At 34.1% G+C, this 22,701-nt stretch overlaps 1 protein-coding gene across 1 annotated transcript in view; it reads left to right on the top strand.

Annotated features, from left to right (window-relative positions):
- Window positions 1–3,974, top strand: part of LOC113396047 (homeobox protein HMX3-B-like) — a 30,559-nt gene extending 26,585 nt beyond the window's left edge. The window contains exon 4 of the mRNA XM_026633819.2: window positions 2,630–3,974. Coding sequence (XP_026489604.1) covers window positions 2,630–3,273 — 644 coding nt within the window. The 3' untranslated portion in view covers window positions 3,274–3,974. The remainder of the gene's footprint in view (window positions 1–2,629) is intronic.
- The last annotated feature ends 18,727 nt before the right edge of the window (window positions 3,975–22,701 follow it).

Below are 22,701 nucleotides of genomic sequence, written 5' to 3'. Positions count from 1 at the left end.
ATAAAGGGAAGCTAAGATTTACACATGCGTTTGTAAGCACAGACACAGCTAATTAGTAAGTATAATATAGATACGTATTTGAGGTATAAACAAGTAGTACATAAAAAAAAGTTTCTTAAAATTTAATGACTCCCTATATATTCTTACAAAGTCTACTCATAAATACATTCCGAAAGTGTCCGTCTTTATACATAACTAGCAGCTCGCCTATATATATATTAAAAACAAACAAACAAATTTTACCTCTGTATAATATAATAATATAGATTAAATGACGTTTTAAAAGAACCACTTAGAGTTATATTTGGAGTTTGTTATATTGAGCTACTAATGGCTATATAGAAGCCAAAATATTACATATAAAAATGTTGCACATAAACGTAAAATTTTACCGTAACACTCAAAAGAGTATCGCTTAAAAAGAGCATTGACAACAATGCCTATTATAAAATTGTTTACAATTTTTTTTAATCATAAACCTAAAAATCTGTCCAAGTATTATCTTAGACATTCTCACTACATTGAAACCATGTCAAAACTTTCAATATATTTTCTCGAACAATGTACTCGAACAAGTCTTAAACAACATACTTCCAATATATTTTCCAAAGATTCATACAGAAACTATCGATTGAAATCGAAGTAGACAAACTCTTCATTAATTCATCCGAGCGTCCCATTGTCTGTACGACAAGCGAATATTTCTCACATTCACATTTGTATGTTAGCAGGCTATATTTATGGTAAACAAGCAATCGTCATCTCGTCTGCTCTCTCAACCCCGCTCATTTCGCTTTAATTTTCCAAAACCCATCTCCGGGGAAAACAAAGCGAGCGCCATTTCACGCGATCCAAACCGACCGAACAATGCTTTTCTAGCATCCTACATTTATACGTATAGCAACACTGGCGAATTGTCAAACATACGTCTGTCTCGCTCGCACGCGCAGGTTACCCGCTTATCGCGATTCGCACCAAAAGCTATGTAACGTTCGGTGATGTCGCATGCGGTTCTTTTAATTTTCGAATGCGGTTTGTTCGGATTGCTGTGAGTGCATTTGTTGGCCTCTTTTATTTTTTATGGTGATCGAAGTTGACTACCGTCAGGAATGAGCGCTCCAAATAAATAGAATTTTTTCTCTGTAAACGATATTCTATCCGTATATTGTATACTTATGTTTCAATTGAAATGTGACTGGTTTCATTTAATAGTATTTTTACTGATGCAGTAGTTTAAAAATAAACATGCGGTTTTACTAATACACGCAGAAGGAATATTAGAAATATATTAGTTTTAGTTATTTAAATTAGGATTTTAAAAATAACACTAGAAGCTATTAAATAATTACTAAACAATTCAGTATTCATAAACTGCTTAACTAGTAAGCGTTTGTGTAAACAGCAAGCCAACGGTAACAAAGGATTACTTGATATGGCTTCTAAAATCAATGCGAATCACTGCTGTCCAACCATTTTATTTGAACCAATTCATCGAAGTCTAGACGTTAAAACAGAGGTCATTTTACACTGTTCGGTGATCCTAAAAGTGACTAACTTTGCGCAAGCTAATTTATACCTTATTTTATGTTTATAGAGTACAAAATAAAATGTCAGTAACGGGAGTGTTCCCGATTCGGTTGTAGTGATTCATTCAACAGCGTTGATGACATTTGACTTCGCGCCTTCGAGACTCGTTCGAATTTTGAATTTGCATGCGCGCGTTTTGTCTTTAATTATTTTGAATTGCGATTGGTAGAAAGATTAATATTAGTAGTTATTAAAAAAATTGCACATTCAAGCGTTAAAAGACATTTATTTTAGATAGTTTAACATTTAGAATATTTTATAATTTGTTTTTATAATCCGATTCCGAAAAGAACAAATAGTTAATTATATTATAATTATTACTGTATGGCTTCGATGTCTATTAAACGGACAACAAGAAATATCCGCCAAATTACCTAATCAAGGGCGTAATGGCGTAAAATCCCGATTAGATTATTAACTGTAATTGGATCGGAAATGTAATCGAAATTAATGTGTATTTGTTTTTTTTTATTAGAAACCTTTTAAATAGTAAACGTATTTAAGCTTATACGTGAATTAAGGTATACATACATACGTTATTTCGTATTTTTCTTAACCGAGTTCAGTGATCGAATAGGTTACGTTTAGTTTTTTTTTAAATATTACTTATGACATACGCTTAAAGATATAATTCCTATATAATATTTATGTTGTAATTATAACTGTATTCTTTATTTACTTAGTATACATAATCGGTCAATTATAAAGACGGTTTTGAAATGATTATTTTACTTCAACGAGTTATTCTAGATTGGATATACATTATAATGGACTAAGATATTTTGATTCTGAAGAAATGGATTCACATTTGAAATTATTATGTTGTACGCGGTACCGTAGAACAGATGCTGACAATATATATGTATATATAGATATATTCACTTGGCTTCCATGCAATAAAAGCATAAGTTGTTAAGTATTTTTTAAATACAAAGAAATTGATTGTAGTTGTATAATATATTTTGATACTAATAACCTAAATAAAACTTAGATACAGATTTATGTTATTAGAACTTGGCCTAACTCAAACGTATTGTTACAGAGGATTCCATAAACAACGAGGAAGGCTCAGCAGGGGGCTCACCAAGACCTCGTAGTCCACCCCGCGCCCCTTCTCCGCCGTCACCCTCCCGTTCTTCCCCCCGTTCTCCGCGCCTCCACCCTGCGCTCTATCCACAACAACCGGACGTTCAAGACTCAGACCCTGATGTCGATGAAAGCGATGACTTCGACAAAGATGAAAAACGGGATCCCAGCTCCAGTCTCGGAAAGAGAAAGAAGAAAACACGGACTGTTTTCTCTCGTTCTCAAGTATTCCAACTGGAATCTACCTTCGACATGAAGCGATACCTCAGCAGCTCTGAGCGCGCCGGTCTCGCTGCAAGCCTTCACCTCACCGAGACGCAAGTGAAGATCTGGTTTCAAAACCGCAGGAATAAATGGAAGAGACAATTGGCCGCAGAATTGGAAGCCGCTAATATGGCGCACGCGGCTCAAAGATTGGTGCGTGTACCGATTCTATACCACGAGTCTAGACCTACGTCGATGCCACACACGCCGATGCCGATTCATCCTCAGTTTTCCAACGAAACCGGTGTCTACTTCCCCCCTCAAGCGCCACAACAGCTCCAGCCGCTTCCAGCGTCTCCCGTTACGTCTAGAGCACCGCTGTCCAGTCTAGTGTAGTGTCCGCTTGAAGCCGCTCGAAGAAACGACGCGGCCGATGGACACTTTTAAAAATGGAACGTGTTTTTTTTACTTTTTAAAGGCGCGGACTAGTCATAACAGTGAGTGTCATAGCTGTCAAATGCCAAATTAAGAATCATAATTGTATTTTGTAATTGATAATTTAGTTGTGAGTAGTTAAATTATAGAAATTAATGTAACGTACAAAATCGTTGTCATTCCACATTGTATATTATTGTAAATATAAATGTTTTAATGTCTTCTTGTATTTATTCTGTGCTAAGCTAGCTAATATTGTACATAGACATAGCGAAACGGTGATCGGAGTGCTTGTTGCGACGTGCTATTGTTTCAACATTATTATTGCGTACGTGTTTATAATTATTTGCAATAAACGTTAATATTTATTTTCTAATTTAATAATAAATAAAAAAAAAAAAATTACAAAATTATAATGTCTCGTTAAAGATGTGTAAAAAAGTTCAAAAATGGTAGAAATTTAAGTCCAACGCTAGCCAACCCAGTTGAGTAGTCCTCATTTTGTATAAAGTGTTGCCATTGTCAGTGTCATTCTATAATTGCTAGCCTAATGCTTGATTCTAAATATTAATGTTATCGATAGCGGACTATCTTTAAAATTACAAATATTATAATAATGCTGAGATAAGGCGGCGAATAAAGACATCACGCAATATAAAAAATAAAAACAGTTTTTTATTTATCTTTTACAAATTGCTAAGAATATCTTTACTAATATTTAAAATTCGAATGTAACTCTGTCTGTCTGTTATATTTTCATGGCCAAGCCACTGAACCGAATTTGATGAAATTTCCTATGAAGCCAGCTTGAACTCCAAAGAAGGATATAGGCTTTTTATACGTAACATCTGATGACTATCCCTTAATACGCCAGTAAAGTCGCGTCTGACAACTGGTATTATAAATATTAACTCCATAATTTGCAAAGAACACGTAGTCGTTACAATAAATGCAAAGATAATAATAGAAAAGAGAATTAATTTTACACTCGACTTTACCTTAACATTAAATATTGTTAAGTGTAATTCTTTGCCTCTTTTTTATTATTTAAGTAATTAAAAAAAAAAAAAAAAACAATAAATATTGCTTTTATGTCAAATTCTTAATTTAAATCATTTGGGAAATATTTACAAAAAATCTTAAGGAGCCACGAAGTATTTAATATAAGAAAACACAGACCACTTAACATATTTTTCTATTCTCTTTTTAAATTGTGTGAGAAGCGATTAATAGTTTGAGATTATCGTTGATATTGATGTCACTTCTATTGTTCTCTGATCTATGAACTTAATAAAGGGATGTTTCAAAGGGCTAAGTGTCCATACACGCGTTGATACCAAACCAATGTTTCCGGTCAACACCACCCGCGTCCGGCCCGGAAATGAGGGTCGACTTACACGCGCTCTGATTAGCTATCGTTTAACATAACGATTTAAAATTGAGATTATACTTATAATAACTTAATCGTTAAGATATAACCAATTCACTACTGGATCTCACTTGTCTGGAATTAGGAAATACACCAATGGGCCATCTGATGGCGAACCTTAGTCCACAGACATGAAAACAATTTTCTATACCGGCAATATTATAATTATGAGATCCGAGTTTCCCCTTGTGCCTGTTATTCCAAAACTTACTCATCTTTCAAACCAGCAGAGTTATTGTGTAAGAATTCACTTCATATCTCACTTGTGAAATATTGACAACCGACTTTCGATGATAATAAATAAATAATAGAAAGCCTTATATTTCTTAATTATTTATACAAATATGCAATGAAAACAAAATAACAGCAAGTATATCCTTAATATGTATCTATTTATATATAAGTTATACTTCATCATATATGTTTCACTAAGAAGAACCTCTCGTCTCGAAGGTGAAGGCCTCCCCTAGAGTTTGCCAATGGTCTCTATCGAAAGCTATATTAATCCAGTGTTTCCCAGCCACTTGCACTATGTTACCAGCCCAACGTGTCACTGGTCTTCCTCTTCTTCTCATGCCTATAGGTCCGGACCAAGAAGTCAATCTTTTTGTCCATCTGTTATCAGTTATTCTAGCTATAATATGTCCAACTCAGACGTTCGATAATAAGTTATTTTAATACGTAACTATTGTAATCAATCTCAAGTATCCCATTTTGACATTTCGCTCGTGTTCTGCGATGACTTTCGAGTTTCTTCTTACATAATACCTCTACACAACGAAATAATACAGAATAACAAATATATGAGGAGCTTGCATAATCGCGTATCGATAAAAAAAAATGTTCAGTGTTCTACGTAGCCTTATAACTTCTCTATATATGCTTGATTTCGTTAAAAGTCGCAAGTATGTTAAAAGTAGTTGGGGTTAAAAAACACGGATCAGCTTGTTGATTGGTGTTATATAACATAAACATATAATAAAAGAAAATGGAAGGAGCCTTCCATTGCTACATTTTTGACAGAACCAAGCAACTTCGCGCGAATTCATCTGCATGATTTCAAAGTCAATATTTTTATTCAATATAGAATCGCTTGCTTATTGATTGTCAAGAAAAGGAATTAATTTCTCAACGAAGTTAATAAAAATATATACATATGTATATTTGAAATGGCCCTTGGCGATGGTTTAATTTTAATATTTTTAGCATAATATAATGCAAAAAATTAAAGCTCTTCTGGGTAAATACTACCAATTCTCACAAAAATTCTCAAGAGCAAAATTTATTATTTTTTGTGTTGTGGTTTGAAGGGCGAGTAAGCCACTACAGGCAGAAGGGGCGTAACAGTTCGTTCGTTCTCAAGGTTGGTGGGGCATTGTCAATCCGAGGAATGAATCAAATCAAATCATCAAATCAAAATATGCTTTATTCAAGTAGGCTTTTACAAGCATTTTTAAATCGTCATTTAACAAACTATTTTAAGTAAAGCTGTAATAGTTGTTCGGAATGTAGATTCTACCGAGAAGAACCGGCAAGAATCTTAGTAGTTACTCTTTTTCAACATCTAAAAATAGTCATGTTAGTTAAATACAATTATATATGTATGTTATGTCTCCTGCCTGGAAGTCAACGAGCATTAACTCCACGCTTTTTTATCATCTATATAATCTTGTATCGAATAATATGCCTTCTTTATCAATGTATTTTTTTACAAATGATATGATTATGAAACGGCAAAGTTAATAATGTCTGAATAATATTTACAGTGTGATACAATGTTAATGTCTTTGGACTTTGGTGCTATTTGCCAGTCTAACATTAAAAATAAAAATAAATACTTACGTAATTGAAAAGAGTTTTACTGGATAAGCTATGTGTCTGTCATTTAGACCGCTATGAATAAAACGGTAAACAAATATTTTGTTATCACTTAATAGAGAAACATAATGTTGTTTGTTCCTTTGAATATATTCCTATATTGAAGTTTGATTGTAACGGCTTCTTTGGTGTAGTGGTTACTTTATAAGATAGGTCCCAAGGTTCCTAAATTGCTTTGGAACGAAGATATTTTCGCGGCTTATAGTAGATGAACTGGTGGAAATCATCGTGTAAGGAAAAAGCATTATCCTCCCTCTTCCCCTCTTCCTCAGGCGACTTTTCCCTCTCTTTCTTTTTCTCTCCGTATCTTTCTATTATATACAATTTTATATTCTATTATATAAGCAATTTTTTTGTTATTGTTTTTTCGTTCCATTTGGTTGTCCTATGGCATCTCTTGTCTGTCAAGAGATTCCCTCTAGCAGCTCTGATTTAGTAAGTTGACAGAGTTCGGACTATATGGCGTACGGCGAACGGGCTTAGGTTAGTCTCCAAAAGCACGTGATGCTGTTGGTTCAGCTAATCCATCTCCAGTTCTGTCAGCCAGCTGTCCCATCAAATTATAAGAGTGAGTGAGTTTGAAGAGAGAGTGTTGTTTCATAAATTAGTTGGTCTCTGATATTTGCCACCGTGGTCGCAAAAGGACAGCTTTATAGGTGTTCTATTTTAAACACAAAATACAAGATATCTCTAACCAAATTATTCAGTATATGCTAAGAAATTATTATATACATTTCACAACAATGCAGCTGTTTCGTGTTATTTAATTCATTTCACAATTAACTTTTGCTAATATAACTTATATCAAAACATTTTGACAACAAATGCTTACCAATAATTCGGTAATGAAACAAACGCCTCCATCGCCCTTTTGTAAATATATCTATTTAATTAAGCGATTCGCGATATTAATTCGATTATTACTCCTCGTAAAAACTTACAAAACAGACTTTTGCCGCGCAAACGACGTGCCGTCACGGAACACGCCATGCCATAAAGCAATTTGGATTTTATCGTTCGGTAATAGAGATTACATTGGTTTATCACAACAATCCTCTAATTACTGCCGCGCATACAAGCATTAGCACGCCACCAACTAAATACATTGTAAAAGCAACCTTAAAAATATGCAACATTGAGTATATTTTTCTTATCATCTATCAAGATTCTAATCAAGTAATCTTGAACAATTACATTTGAAGGAAATTTGACTTTAAATTTAATGGGACAAGATTTGAAATTCAACAGTGGGTAAAAATGTATGTAGTGTCATCTATCGGACATTAGATCGAGTTAGTTCGTTCCGGAATGTTAATTTAATTAAAATTGGAACGTTTTGCCGCGTGCCCCCAAGTGTTGCCACGCGACACGACGGATTTTTGTCGTTATTCAACTGTCACTTCATTATTGGAATTGAATTTGGAACGTTTGCGGGTTTTTAATTTTTTTATGCGTCTCTTATCTGATTGCTTGTTAGTTTTGTATTTCGAAAGATTTTACCCTTAAAATTTTATGCACTTATAATTATTTTGTTATAGGAATTGTTGTTGTTTTATTATTATATTAAGATGAAGTATCGAAAAAAATGTAAACGACAAATAACATTTAAAAAATGGTTGAGCTATTTAATAAAATGTTAAGTAATATTTAATAGCCCTGTTCGTATTATATCGTAAATTAATGATATTTTAAAATATAAGGCATTACCATAAATCTCACTTACCTTTGAATGATATAATCTTCGTTTACTTAGAATCTGAAAAATTAGCGTCAAGAGTGTTATAATCCTCGATTATAAACGAAAGGCAGATGGAGCGCTCAGGACATAATAGTGATGCGACAAAGACGAATACAAAATCAACAACGAATGCAAATTCCATGTAGTACGAAACGACACGTCTTTGTTATATACGTCAATAATTGATAATAATTAAATAAACTACATAATAAATAAAACTTCTCATTATTGTACTGACAGTTGGGTTAACCAATCGTAACTGACCCCTAAACTAAATCATTCAAAACAGGTCACCCATTCAATGCACGGTATGACTTACCACTTACCATCATTGATATTATATCAATCAAGCTAATTATTTAATGAATTTTAAATGCCCTATAAAGAGGTAGACATACGTTGTTGACGTTGCTCGGTAAATAACTAAATAACTAAGGTACCTATATAAATTAAGCAAATGTTTTTCGGGAGCGCATTGATACAATTTATCATAACAAAAACAAGAAATCACTGTTGATAAAAGACGACCTCAGATTGCGCGGGACATATTAAGGACTGCAGGACTCAAGAGCACTCGTCAAGTCCTCGGTTGATACATAACTGAAGTGATGTCGGGTACAGGAATAGTGACTATGCGTGTGGTTTTTAACTTTATTAAAACTTAACCTGTTAGTGTGTTTACCATCTAACCGATTGTGCTAAAGATTTAGCTCACATAGAATTTGTTAAATATATTTTAGAATACTATATTTTATTTATGTTTGTCCACGGATTATACAATGCTGATCATAATTATTGCTTACCTAAAGTAAGCAAAAGTTCTTGCTCGACGAAGAAAATTGTCGTGAAGATTCCAGCATGTTTCGAATGTAATTCTGGAATATGTGTATCCATGAACCACTAATAGAAGCAGCGCGTTAGAAGCCCCAAACCTACTCAAGAAGTGGGAAGTAGACTTGCCCTGGTCTTATCCCAGCAGTGGCTTATTCACAGGCTATTATTTATTTTAACCTTTTTACTAACCTTATAGTGATATATTTTAGTTTTTTTTTATAAATACTAAATTAATGATAGAATATAGTATGTCATTTAATTATTTGTGTATTTTTTCTTCAATTTTAAGTAAAAAGGTTGTTTGAAATATATGCAATTTTTTTAAATATACTAAATAAACAAACTAGCTAGATTTTCTCACATTTCTGTTAAAATTAATCCACAGTGTGTGTATGACGTCATAGTTGCGTGAGACAGTTGATTTGTCCCATTCCGTCACCAACGTCACTAATGCCCGCAATACACGAGGCTGTGTAGCATTAAGCTAATACACAAGCTAGGAATAGGAAGCCCATCGGAATATTACGCGTTTTATTTATTTATCATTTTAGAGTAACAAGCAGTACAATAACACAGATAATAAAAAACGAGATAACACATAAACCAAGTTCAAGTCTCCACCAATAATTAATAAAAATGAGAAGAAGAAAGTGACTAGTGAGTTTATTGCCGGTACTTCTCGGTTGAATCTACTTTCACACATTCATACGCTCGATGTTGAGTGTTTGCTCATGAATATATCAAGAGAAGCCCTCGGTAGGGCTTTTAGCAAGGCCGATAGGTAGATACCACCTACTAATCACATATTCTACCTTTAAACAGCAATACTACTGTTTATTCCCGGTGTAATTACAATCACAGGACATATGACATCTTAATTCCCAAGGTTGGTGGCGCATTGGCGATGTAAGGCTTAGGTATTTTTATTTATATTGTCCGGGTCCGAATATGAGTCCACTCCACCTGACGGTAAGAGAAAGTGGAGTCCAAACGCGAAGACGACCAGTACAGTCAGCAAGAATGAGCTGCACTAGTCGCCCTCGGCATGCCGGCCCGCAAGAGACTCATCACGCCTCCATTGAAGGCAGCCAGGTTATAAGAGGAGGGAAACACGGGCTGGTAAAGAGTTCCATTTTTTTGTTGTGAAAGCGCATACCTGCGTTTTCTTGGCATTAAACTCGACAGGATTATCAGAACCCCATTTGGCAATGAGTTCTAACGTCCTATTGAGTTCAACAACAAGATCTCTCCGCCTCTCCTCAGTTTCGGCGTGCTCGGCTACTGCGCGTCCGTGGTAACGCTTCTGTATATCACGGTGGTGACCACTTGCCCATTTGACCGTTCGCCTACCTGAATATAAAACAAAGTTCTTTGCAGTATAATGAATAAGATTACTTTTAAGTTAATATCGGGAATTAAAAAGTGAGTGAAAGGCAATGAAAACGTTTATTGTACTCATCGTTGGAATGTTCTATGTAACAAAATATTATATTTTACGACCTTACTGTTCATAACAGTTAGTAAGTTCCATAGACAGTACTACTCGTTTTATGTTCTTAAGAAGTTCTAAATTTATAAGAAAATTAGTGTTACTTTTTAAAGTTGATTCCATAAGTGTAATAGTTTCGTAATGTCTGAAACAATGAAACGATCGTCAATTAATTACAGAGTAATTAGAATGTGAAATATCATATATCCAATATGCTGTCAATTCCTGTGACAGATAAGCGAAATGGCCGCTAATGGCCGGCTCGCTGTCAACTATGTTTGTTTTTTAAACATGTAATTATTCAAATTTCGAACGGCAGATGCGTATGGATACGTTAATCGATTTTCGACGCGTGTCGCTCGCTTTACGACTTTCAAATTGTTTTTGAGCAAAATTATACCGTTTTTACACAGCCATAAGTACTAATTTATCAGAGCTGATAGTTTTAGTTGTGATGAATTATTTTATTAAATTAATAAAAAATACTAATACGATAATGGTCTTTATTTTGTTGAGAATAGAAACGTTTTTTCTGTCAAATGTTAAATTTAAGTTTTTTATAATATTGGTAACATCAAAGTTAATGATGTGTTTGATTACGATTGTGTTAGTGGAGCAATTAAATGGATTAATGACTCGTGTCTGTTAGTGATACTGAGTAATTTTTCATTAAACTGAGTTTACGATTACATTGTGTCACCGTTATCAAGAGTGTTTAGTATATGTGTGTAATTGAAGATTGCGGGTTCAAGCCCGGGTAAGAACCATTGAATCTATATATGCTCAAAGAAAAACGTCGTCAGAAAATCTGCATGTGTCGAATCAGTTGGTGGTAAGTGCAAGCCCGCCAGGTTAGGTACCACCCAATCATCAGGCACATACCATCTGAGTTACTAAAGTTGGTGGCGCCTTGGTGATATGAGGAATGATTAATATTTGCTCAGGTGACCTATTTGCCATAACAAAATAAAAAACTGCTGTTACGTAAAACAGATATACAGTTCAAATAAATAAATACTGTCCCTGATAGAGGTTTGTCTATAAGTGAGATCGACGGCTCAAAGCATTGATATACCGAGTTCTCGCGGGATACATTAAAATATTCACACGGCGCACTATTGATTTGTATTCGTATAAATCCCACTTTAAGTACAGTATATCTTTAGATTATTTATTTATTTAAAACAGTTAAACAGTTACAATTCATTGCGTTTACCTACTAATATACTATTTGCATTTTTAATTATTAGATTAGCGGTACGGTATACGATGAATTCACAAAAGGATTAATTGTGTCCTTGTTTTTTTTTTTTTATAATTATGTGTGTTAATATTAATAGTTTGTTACAAAAGCATTATATAATATAATGATATTGGCTGAGCCCGCGGCTTTGCCGGCACAAAATTTCTAAAACTTTACCTGAATTGAAAAAGTGACTTATGTCCATGTTAAGGGACTGAAACTATCTCCGTAGCAAATTTCATCAAAATAGGTACAGCGGTTTAAACGTGAAGAAGTAACAGACAGATTCACTTTCGTATTTATAATATTAGTAAAGATTTTTCTCTTACATAGCTAAATTATTTAGATAGACACATGAGTTTTTGAGTGGATACATCCGAAGCCAAAACAAGCCGATGTTTTGGCACAACGATGGGCTATAATAGGTCATCAGTAGCACGGACGTGGGCTGATGATGATCATTTTGTTGTAAGCTGGTCAGATCTTCTCCTCAACGGGAGAGGAGGTCTTAGCCCAGCAGTGGGTAATTTACAGGCTGATTATGTATGTTATGTTATTATGGTCAGATCACTTGGGTCTCATGTAACCTATACTGCATGGTTGCAGTCCGTTACCTTATTATTGATCTGCCAAATTATTATTAGGTATTCACTATTGGAGTAGAGTGGTCTTCTCTAAAAGAGGAGGTTTTGGTCAAGCAGTACTTTATAAAGGCAGACTAATTTATTGGTTCCTCTTACTGAACCCTCAGAAGTAGCTTTAACTTAACTACGAAAACTAAGATGTTTTATTTATTTTATTTATTTATTTATTGTTTTATTTTTTTGTTTATCCTTATATATATAGCGCAGATTTACATGGAAAGCTATCTAGGTAACCACTATTGTCGTCCGACGTTGACTAATTCAGTCAGTACGCACGTCTGGCGCTGGCGCTACCCCAAGACCAAAACCAAATACCTCACTCAACACACTGACAGATGCCCTATAAATTTTTAATATTTCCATCAGTCGGCTGTGTAACAAAATACGTGGCCGTCTTATATTTTTACAATTGACATCTCACAACTGCAATTTATAAAACACGTTGTGATTGTCATTCTAATAAATGAGGTTGTATATAGGTCACCAGAAGTAAATTTACGAAGATACTGGCACTGTAAAATATAAAAACCGCTTCTCGTCAATGCACTGTCAACGAGGGATTCAAAGATGGCATTTTTTTTTTAGCATTAGCAGCCTATAAATTTCCCACTGCTGGGCTAAAGGCCTCCTATCCCTTTGAGGAAAAGGTTTTGAACCCGCATTGGACCAGCGTGGTGGAATATGCTCCATACCTTCTCCTCAATGGGAGAGGAGGCCTTAGCCCAGCAGTGGGAAATTTACAGGCTGATTATGTTCAAATATGGGTTGCCTGCTTATAGGGCCGCAGATCTTGAGGCTCTGGGTTTCAACCCTGGTTCATAGAGTTATTGAATTACTAAAGTCTGGAAATTTAAAGGGCGGCGGTCGCAATTGAATGTGCATTGGAAGCACGTAAAGTCATTTATTTTGCGCTTCAACACTTTCCAGCCGTATCGGATTACCCGTCCCGTCGGATTATGGGATTGTGAGAAAATAGAGTGCAACTATTTCTGCACAAACTTGTCCACTACAACATGTTCTGCGTAGTTGGCTGGTTAAGGAGGTCAGAAATCATCATTACTTCAAAATTGTAACAAGTTACTGAATTATCTTCATTTCGTAGTGGTGATACCTTTGTCTGTAAATAATCTTGTAAAATTGTAAAGTTTTTAATTTTTTTTTACTGCCAATGATACGTTTGGTCCAGTTTGAAATAGAATTATAATTTTATTACCCTCGTTCAGACAACTAACATTGTTAGACTGAAGATTAAAGATTAACTCCCAGTTTCGATTAACGGTTTTTCAGGTCAAAATTGTTAATTTTTTAACCTTTGGTTTGATGATAAACACTTTAATGACTTTAAATTTCATTTTGATATACTTACTTGGTGGTAGGGCTTTGCGCAAGCCTACCACCCCCTATCAGATATTCTACCGCCAAACAACAGTACTCAGTATTGTTGTGTTCCGGTTTGAAGGGTGAGTGAGCCATTGAAACTACAGGTACAAGGGACGTAACATCTTAGTTCCCAAGGTTGGTGGAGCATTGATGTAAGGAATAGTTAATATTTCTTACAGCGCCATTGTCTATAGGCTTTAAACTTCATTTTGACATGGTTGTGTTACTGTGTTTATGTGTTAAGAGATTAATAAGCAACGTATGTACGTATGAATGCAGTGTAATTCGCCCACCCAGCCCGAACAGAATAGAATTTAAGACAACAATAATTGATGGTATACGTAACGAGCGGATGCCGTGCTTACGATGTGTTTATAAGAATTTTTTATTAAGGCTGAGACGATTTTTTTTGTTTCTTTGCTTAATATCGTGATTCGTTATGAGAAAATTTAACTTACAACGATGGATCATCTTAAATATATTTTTTTAATTACTATTAAAAACATATATTACGTAAAAGTATTTATTAAACAAATATAAATTTGTTTGTTTGTTTTTTTTTTTTTTTCGTATATTTATTATTTCAATATTCTCGATTCATAAAAGTAGATGCATGTGAAAATGTAGTGATAGTTTTTTAGTGGGTAAACCCGGCGTACCTGGGCGCACTCGGCGTCCAGGGCTCCGGGGAGTGACCCCCCCCCCCCACTTTCCATCACGTGGGGGAAGCGCGTAACGCGTTTTTCCAGCGAGAAAAAAAAAGGTTAGGTTAGATCAGCAAATTATTATAAATATATAAAAATATTTTATAAATATAAACGAAATACCAATGACTGACTAATCACGAGATCTCTGGTCTACTACTAAATACCTAAACTATAGGTCCGATTAACTTGAAAATATACATGGTTACTCCTTTCGTAGACGCACAATGAAGAAGGTGGGGATGTAACTCTGAGTGAATTTTACCTGTACGAAGTCGGGACGGACAAGTAGTAGCATTTATACTGATACTTATCCCACTGGGCTGAGACGAAGAGAGTTGGACAACTTGGCCACCGCCCGGTTAAAGGGGCCTCACCTTCCAAAGCTAAGAAACAAACTACCTGTGGTAGATATGTTAACAGTTTTGGACGTTTTGTAAAGTACACACAATAATATATATATTTGAATTATTTTAAAGAAAAATGGTCAAAAAACTGGCCACTATAAATTTATAGTTTTTTTTTAAATATCAAAACCGTCTTCCCCTTATCTAATAGCACTTCTAATAACACAAAGTGGACTCGAATATAGCTGTAAGAAATGTTGATAGTTAATGCTTTTGTAACACTTATTGATTCATAATTCATGTTAGACTAAGCGACCTCGTGACTTTGCATGTTTATATTAAAGACGTGATTAATTCAGTTCTTTAGTTTTTGTAAAACCTTACTGAAAAAACTACTGAATATATGTAAAACCTATATCAGAGCGAAGCGCGTTAATAAATCGAGATTTTATATGATTTAGCTAAATAATCACTTTTTTTTAATTTAACTAGTTTTAGGTTATTTCTAGGGTCTTGCAAAAAATAGTATTACGTATACCGAAATAAATCTAACATAATTTATATATTTAAAGACAACACGGTAGCTTTCAAACCGACATCCGCGCGTCTGCGCAAACACAACGCGCTTTTTTGCGCAATCTAACTGTTTATCAATAAATCAATAAACATTAAACAACGAATTGATTAGTGTGCGTGAGTAAAATTTCCACAAGTAAGCTCTGAGCTGCTCAAATGGTAACTTAACAAGGGAAGGAAAACTTAATAATAATTAGGTCACTTTTAAAAACAGATTGTATTTTTTTTATAAGTAGTTAAATATTTAGATCAAAAATAAATTTGTCAATACACCAAACTGCATTGAATTGTGTATAAGCTTTCGTAGTTCCGTACGGAATCATAAAATAAAACAACTTGTTTTTACTTTGTACTAAATTTCTACCCAAATCTCCGCCATAAAACTCCGCTTCGCTTTTCTTAAACCTTAAAAAAAAATCATAAAATAAAAATATTGGTACAGTTTTTACTTCTTTTTTTTTTAATCATTTTTTCGAAACAAAATTGGACTATCAGATGTTAATCGGTCATAAATTTCGCAAGTCAGACATTTGCCGGAGGGTGGTCGTGTTCTAATCAACATTTTGAAGGTTTATAATTAAATGGGTACTTATAACTCCAAATGTTAGTCAATTATAACTTACTGAACTACTTTGGTAAAAAGTGAGCTTTATAAAATATTAAAAAAAAAGTAAAGTAACAGCTCGTAAATGTTTCACTGCTGAGTTAAAGCCTCCCCTCCCTTTCGAGAAGTATGTTAGTTTATTCCACCACGCTGCTCCAATGCGAGTTGGTGGATACACATTTTGCAGAATGTCATTGAAATTAGACACATGCAAGTTATATAAAATAATTATTAAGGTTATTCTGTAATCTAATTAATGAATCATTAATATACTTTGAGAATATTGAATAAACGCTATTTGGTATTCTCAGAGTAATTCAGTTATGCAAAAAACAATGTTGAACACTTTTTCGGTTTTAATTTGCCAATCACTACGATATAATTAATAAAAACTTTGCAAGATACAGCAACACTGTTGCCCCGTAAAAAACAAATGAGGTCACGATGACGTCATTAATTCTCCTACATAACATGCTTCTTATGGAATATTAATAATGATAACCAACAAGCGTATTTAACATGACAATACAAACAGACAGAAGACCGTTATTCCTATCTCGGTTAGATCTATATGTAGATAATTATCACATTTTCGGGGCCTGCGCACGCGCAGTATAATTTCGACTTTCGCCCCAATTTTAATGATCGAACGTGGAATGAATATGAACTGTTATGCAGTTTAATTTACGGATGAGCCGCACGCAATACACGTTTATACCATTAGTGTGACACATTTTAAGATATCGTACATTATATTTAATTATTATTTTATTACAACAAGACTAGGGACTGGCAATCGCACCACCCGACGGTAAGAGGTAAATGACCGGCCAAGCGCGAGTCGGACTCGCGCACGAAGGGTTCCCGTACCATTGACTAGGTAAACAAAAGTACCGGAGGAGGAAGCAACTCTACGGGCACCTTCTCCGCCTCAATAGGCGCCGCAGGGACAAGGAGGGTTCTCAGTACCCCGGGAATCCCCCCATGGAATTGGAGGCCTAGGCGGTCTGACCGTCAGGGCGTCACAGTAGCATGAAAGCGATCCTGTGGCGCCCGCTGAAAAGACGCAGAGGGTACCGCTGGTTTTTGAGTGGGTATTCCGGTGTACTTAGCGCAGTCCTGGGGACCAGAGAGTCCCTCATACCCACCACTTCACGTGGGGGAAACGCGTAATGCGTTTTTCCAGCGAAAAAAAAAGGTACATAACTGTAGGTACACAAATTTCATATTGGGTACGGAACCCTAAAAAAGTTCATAACGCATAACAATATTATATATTTATACATATTTATTATTAAAGTAAAAATACAACTGAGTATTTTGTGAATATTTCAAGTGGCTATGTACTACCATTATTTAAATGGAGCAAAAAAATCGGGTTTGGAGCCCCCCATAAATATTTATTTTATTTTGTTTTTAGTATTTGTTCGTTTTTACCCTTTGGGTACGGAACCTTAAAAATAATTAAATACTTTATAAACATTTCTTACATAGCCAATGCGCCATTAACTTTGGTATCTAAGATGTTCCTTGTGCTCGGAGTTAGACCGAATCACACACAATTCAAACCGAAACACAATTGCTGTTATCGTTAGATTCGCGATTAGTGGGTGGTACCTACCCAGACAAACACAGAGCCCTACCACCGAGAAATTATATCCAATTATCTGCTGGAAAAAATTAAATGCGCTTCTCTTAGCATTCTCATTATGAGAAGACTTTTACAGATTTGGAACATTTATTAAATTTCTTCATAGTAATTATGAATAGAGCTGAGATGGCCCAGTAGTTAGAACGCGTTCATCTTAACCGATGATTACGGGTTCAAACCCAGGCATGCACCGCTGAATTTTCATGTGCTGAAAATGTGTTTATAATTCATCTCGGGCTTAGTGGTGAAGGAAAACATCGTGAGGAAACCTGCATTTGTCCAATTTCAACTAAATTTTGGCACATATGTATCCACCAACCCGCATTGGGGCAGCGTGATGGAATAAGTTCCTAACCTTCTCCTCGAAGGGAGAGGAGGCCTTAGCCCAGCAGAGGGAAATTTACAGGCTGTTATTGTCGTTGTAATTATGAACTAAATAAACGTATCAAAATTCAAGACATGTCTATCGTTAGAAGCTCTATGGCATAGAGAATGACAAATCGAAATATCCTTAAAATATTCCAGAACACAATCAGCGATAACGAATTCACTAATTAATTCGATAATTAACATGAAAACAATTAATATACGTTACACGAATTGCATAATGTTGTTTTGCCTTTTCATACATTAGCTTATCGTTACAGACGGACAGATGTAATTAGGCAATAAATTTACTTCCTTATGAACGATGTGATAATGTTGAGTGGCTCGCTGTAATGCAAACGCGATGGACGAGGGTGCGACGGATATTTGAATTTCGAATGTGTTCGAATATTGAATTTGTAAAAAATAAGACCAATAATAAAAGTAGACCGAGAATCTAATCATCGAGCGTAGATATGCCAATATTATACTGTAAGAAATATTAATAATATGACCGTTTTTCCGGTAGTTCTACTGGTTTACTCGCCTTTCAAACCTGTACACAACAATACGAAGTGTTGCTGTTTGGTGGTGTCTAGTATATATTTTTTAATATGCCTCTATTAGTATATTTAATATCATCATCAACCAATCGCAGTCTACTGCTGGACGTAGGTCTCTCCCAAGTTGATTCACAGCTCCAGGTTCTTCGCCTTTCACATCCAGACGAATCGCAGTTAGATCCCGTTACGTATTCATCAGTAGGTCATCAGATGAGATTGCCTAATGCCTGATGTTGCTGTTAAGTCCTGTAAAGTGAAGTGAAGTGAAATTAAATTATTGGTTATGTGTTCGTTGATCTAGTGATTAGTTTATAAAGCTTCAAATCCCGTGGTCCTGAGTTGTCCTGATGGAAAATAGATGGTTTTTCTGACTAGGAATTATATCTGGCATCCAGTTTGGAAGTGTCTACATTGCCTCTGAGAGCACGTAGAGCCTTCATCATTCAGGTGATATTGTATTTTCTATCCCATTGATTACGAAAGTTAGTATATAGAATTAATCTAATTCACACCTGGTCCCCCAACATTGCTACTTGGAACGAGTGTTTTATAAAATGTTATGTTTTTTTTAAATCAAAATACTCTTTAACTAGCTCGGGGCTCACTCTGTTCGGTCGTATGTATGAAGCCTGAGGGCGATCGCTCCACTAATGTTTATTTTATGTAAAGCGCACGTCCTCACTAGGAATTAGTCAAATCCAATTACTGAGCCGCGATCGAGCGAACCGTTGCGTAACATGGAACGGTACGGCTTAAACCTTTAAGATAATATATGTTTTACATATATAACAACTCATATAAAAGCAAAAGTATGTTAACAGCCCTAAATCCCGATAATGTCTCATAAAAAAAAAAATTGGGTACCAACATATTTTTATATAAAAGTCTAACATTCTATTTAAAAAAAAAATAAATTGGTATCGTATAAGTATGCATTGTTAAGGTGGTATCAGACAAATTCCTTTGGAAAACCTTTACACGAGCTATCAGCATAGTTATATTCATTTATATGGTGATAGTTAATTTCCAACATTATAAGTCGATTAAATTGAATCACTTTTCTTAAGACATTTTGAGACAGAGCAAAACGAAAGACGCAAAATGTAATAGGGTTTGTCTGACACCACCTTTACGAAGTAAATACAATATTACAAATTTATTTTCAGTAATGTTAAGCAATATAAGGATTGGTGACTAAGGCTTCTTTCAGTCAGAACATTTACAATCAATAAAACACAGCTCTTTATATTTTACTACTTTTTATAAAATCAAAATGGGCTGAATGTTTTTACTCCTTCGTGTCGTTATTATTTATGCGACTACAAAAATAATAATTAATTGTAGTTCGCGTAATAATTTCTAATGTTACCATACGCTTCTTCATCGTGTTTATAGAAAATATGAATATGTATACTTTTTGATAACAAGTAACTTTTAATGACTAAGTAATGACTCAATACATTTTTTTATCGACACTAAAAATGAAGTTAACATAACCTTAGCCTTATATTCTCAATTAAAAAAAATCATTGTCATGTCATCGAAGATTTAAACTACACAAAATATCACGCTTTAAATATCGAACAATCGGGTGTATAAAAACCACCTCAATTAAAAAAAATAAGCAAAAAATAACTGTATTTGAAGACGATAAAGATCACATTAATATACTATTAAAAATATCATAAAGTTACAGGAAAATGAACTCTAAGTCCAGGGTGATAGAATTTTAATAACAGCAAATGTATTTTTTTGTAAAATCTTAATACGTTTTGAAATTTGAGGTGTGAGTGACGACAATTCGAACGCCGTTGACACGTCGTATTTAAAAACATTCGATTCCAATTTCAAGCTTTTGAGAAAGAAACGTCACGGCACAAAGAAAGTTTTTCTTTATAATTATTTTACTATAAAGTTTTCAGATTACAAATAAATTGTAACAAAAATAAATCGTAAAAGGCAACAGTACACTAATAGTTTAAATATATATTTTTTGGATTTTTTTTAAGGACTTTTTGTTACTAAATTTCAAAAACATATAGATATATACGCTATATACTGATATAATGTGGTAATGTGATCTATTTAACAGTATTTCTACAAACAGGATTTATATCAATTTAACGTATATAAATTAGTTTTCAATAAAGCCTTTTCACTTGCTGGTTTTAATCAAATCGACGTTGAATATTGTCTGCCTCAATTATTTTGATCATACACATTTAATTCCAGTATCGTTTGCACAATACCGGTTCAATTAACAGCAAATAGTGCTCAATTGTAATTCTGTATTAACGTTATTTACGTTTATGTATAAATCAAATATAGTTTTTATATTATATACCTATTATTGTTTGCTATTTTGATCCATATATAAAACGTATATTTCTAAAAGAATTGATGAATACTAATATAGACATTTATTTTTTGTTAGAAAAATATGAAAGATAAATGTATTAATATAATGCAAAATATTATAACAAATACTTCCTTGTTGCCGCACACGGGAGGGAGTGTTCAATGACATCTACTGATGTTTTGAAATTAGAACGCCGCATTCGCAACTTGAACCTACGAATTACAATTTTTAAAAAAAGAAGGGCGATGTTTTATTCTTTTCTGCTTCTGTTACCGGCGCAAACTTTAATATTGCCTGTACCAAAAAAAATTAAGCGAATTTGCGTCTTATTTTCAAATACAGAGAACGTATAAAGATTTCGTAGTTATAAATTTATGTTTGTCGAATCATACAAAGCCGTTTATTTTTCTCTTTGTCGCGTATTAATGCGTCGATTTGGGCGTTAAGTTCCTTTTTTGAAAAATGAATAGGTAAATACCATCGGGTCGTGTTGCATGGCGTTTAGTATAAGCGGCTTGGAAATGATAGATTTATAGAATTATATACTTTAATATGTATGACGTAAATTTCACTTTACAATAACGGGATAGTCAAATCAAAAGGTATTTAGATAATAAGCTTAAGCATGCGAAATAAAATAAAATGTGTTAGGGGAACATTGTTTCTTAATAAATAACTTTTGTAATATCTCGTATGTGTGTGTGCTGTATGTATGCGTATAAGAAAATTATAATATTTAATGATGTAATAATTATTAGCCATTAATAATTATTGATTGTAATCAAAGCTTTCATTGAAATGATTTCAGTTTTGAAGTGATAATTTCTTATGGGAGGGTATGCTTCGTTACGTAACGCGTTACGGCGCCTGTCTGTCTGGCTTCCCTTTCTCTTAAGCATACGGCAGCGGTAGGCAGGCAATAATGATACTAATAATGTACATACACAAAATTCTAACGCATATTTTCAAGAATTGTAACTAACAATAAAATATATTTTATAATCAATAAAATATTTTATTAATGAATTACCTTTCCTTACATTATCATATTAATATAGATAATATTTAAGTAATATACGAATCTTTTCTCAAGTTAAACAATTTCAATCTTAAATAGTTTAACTTAGATAAGTTTAAGTTATCACTTTTGTCAGGTGCCCCGAGACGATATATGATTATTTACTGAATACTGTATGTCGGTGGATTGGATGGACTAGTTGATGGTAAGTGGTACCATTTAAAGACATTGATACTCTAAGTAATATCAGCCCTTCCAACGCCAATGCAACACCAACATTGGACCAAAAATGTAATGCCTCTTATGCCTGTAGTTAGACTCATTCACTCTTCACATCGGAATACAAAATTGAGTATGTTTGTTTGACAGAAGAATATCTAATGAACTGCATCTCATCCACGAAGGTTTACACTAAGAATACAACTGGAAGAAAACTCACCACCACCAAAAGCAACCACTGAACCAGACGGTTGACAAATATACTCTTTTTGACAGATATATTAACGGCAGATGGACGGAAGTTACGATTAAAATTAAATTAAATGTGACAACCCCATTTCCTAAGG

The sequence above is a fragment of the Vanessa tameamea genome, chromosome 24 (genome assembly GCF_037043105.1).
Source record: "Vanessa tameamea isolate UH-Manoa-2023 chromosome 24, ilVanTame1 primary haplotype, whole genome shotgun sequence".
Classification (NCBI taxonomy): Eukaryota; Metazoa; Arthropoda; class Insecta; order Lepidoptera; family Nymphalidae; genus Vanessa; species Vanessa tameamea.
This window is presented reverse-complemented; position numbering and strand designations above follow the sequence as displayed.